Consider the following 1,642-nt stretch of genomic DNA (forward strand, 5'->3'; position numbering starts at 1 on the left):
TCCCAAATTTGTGGGATTTTGATCCAGGATTTAATAAAAATTAAAAAATCGGGAATTTCACCCCAGGATGGATGGGGGGAGCTGCTTTTCCTGGGAAAAGTGGGAAGAACAAGGCTGGGATTTTCTCCTTCTGGATTTTCCCTCATTTTGGGCCTTCCAAAACAAAAATTTATGGAGTTTGGCACCATTTCTTTAATTCATCCCTAAATTTTGCGTTTTTCTGAATAAATCTCAATTTCCATCTCTTTTTTCCTTTTTCCAGGAATTTTTTCCTATTAATTTTTCCTCATTTTGAGCCTTTTCAACATAAAATTCCCGGGATTTTTTTGTTCATTTTTTTCATTTATCCCTGAATTTTGACTTTTCCTGGATAAACCTCAAATTCCATCCCTTTTTTCCCTTTTCCAGGAATTTTCTCCTGTCGATTTTCCCTCATTTTGGGCCTTTTCAACATAAAAGTCCCAGGATTTTTTTGTTCATTTCCTCAATTCCTCCTTAAATTTTAATTTTTCCTGGATAAATCCATAATTCCACCCCTTTTTTTCCCATTTCCAGGGAGGTTTTGATGCAGCTGAAGGGAAATTCCCGAATTTCCAGTCTGGAATTTTCTGTTAACGTTCCCTCATTTTGGCCTTTTCAACATAAAATTCCCGGGATGTTTTAGTTCATTTCCTTCATTTATCCCTGAATTTTGATTTTTCCTGGATAAATCTCAAATTCCACCCATTTTTTTCCCATTTCCAGGGATATTTTGATGCAGCTGAAAGGAAATTCCCGAATTTCCGGCCTCGCTGTCACCTCAGCCCGTCCCGACCCTTCCCAAGGATTTTCCCCGGGAYTGAAATGTCCCAACGATGGATTCGGTGAGGAAAAAAAATAATTCCCTTTTTTTTTTTTCCTTCCAGGAAAACAAGGAAAAAAGAGATGGTTTGGGGTTGGAGATTCTGAGGATTTCAGGAAAATTGGGAATTTGAATCCAATTGGAAAAGGTGGGAGGAAAAGCTGGAAATTTGGGAATGTTCAGCTTTGGAGTCACCTCCTTGGGAAGAGACTTTTCTTGGTTTTCCCCATTTTTTCCCCTGTTTTTTCACTGCTTATTCCCAATTTTTCCATTTTTCCCATTTCCAGGTGTTTATTTCGAGGATTATGGCCCTCAGTTCTCTCATTTTATTCTCTTTTTCCCCCTATTTCCCCCATTTTTTCACCATTTCCCCCCATTTTTTCCCCGTTTTTCCCCATTTTTTCCCTGTTTTTCCCCATTTTCTCACATTTTCTCCCATTTTTCCCATTTCCAGTTTTCCCCCATTTTTTCCCTGGTCTTCTCTCATTTCATTCTCTTTTTCCCCCTATTTCCCCCATTTTTTCCCCATTTCCCCCCATTTTTTCCCCGTTTTTCCCCATTTTTTCCCTGTTTTTCCCCATTTTCTCACATTTTCTCCCATTTTTCCCATTTCCAGGTGTTTACTCCGAGGATTATGGCCCGCAGTTCTCTCACTGTAACGGTTCTGTCTGGAACCCCCTGGGCAGTGGCCTCTCCTACGAGCAATTCCCCTTCCCCATTTTCCTCCTGGAGGACGACAACGAGACCGAGGTCATCAAACAGGTGAGAAATGGGGAAAAAATGGGAAAAAAACAGAAAAAA

At 40.0% G+C, this 1,642-nt stretch overlaps 1 protein-coding gene across 1 annotated transcript in view; it reads left to right on the forward strand.

Annotated features, from left to right (window-relative positions):
- LOC130587342 (nicastrin-like) overlaps positions 1-1,642 on the forward strand; it is a 17,550-nt gene that overhangs the window by 3,540 nt on the left and 12,368 nt on the right. Inside the window, exons 4-5 of the mRNA XM_057388322.1 lie at positions 738-863; positions 1,458-1,603. Coding sequence (XP_057244305.1) covers positions 738-863; positions 1,458-1,603 — 272 coding nt within the window. The remainder of the gene's footprint in view (positions 1-737; positions 864-1,457; positions 1,604-1,642) is intronic.

The sequence above is a fragment of the Malurus melanocephalus genome, unplaced genomic scaffold (genome assembly GCF_030028575.1).
Source record: "Malurus melanocephalus ecotype Western Australia unplaced genomic scaffold, MMel_1.1 scaffold_1791, whole genome shotgun sequence".
NCBI classification, from domain to species: domain Eukaryota; kingdom Metazoa; phylum Chordata; class Aves; order Passeriformes; family Maluridae; genus Malurus; species Malurus melanocephalus.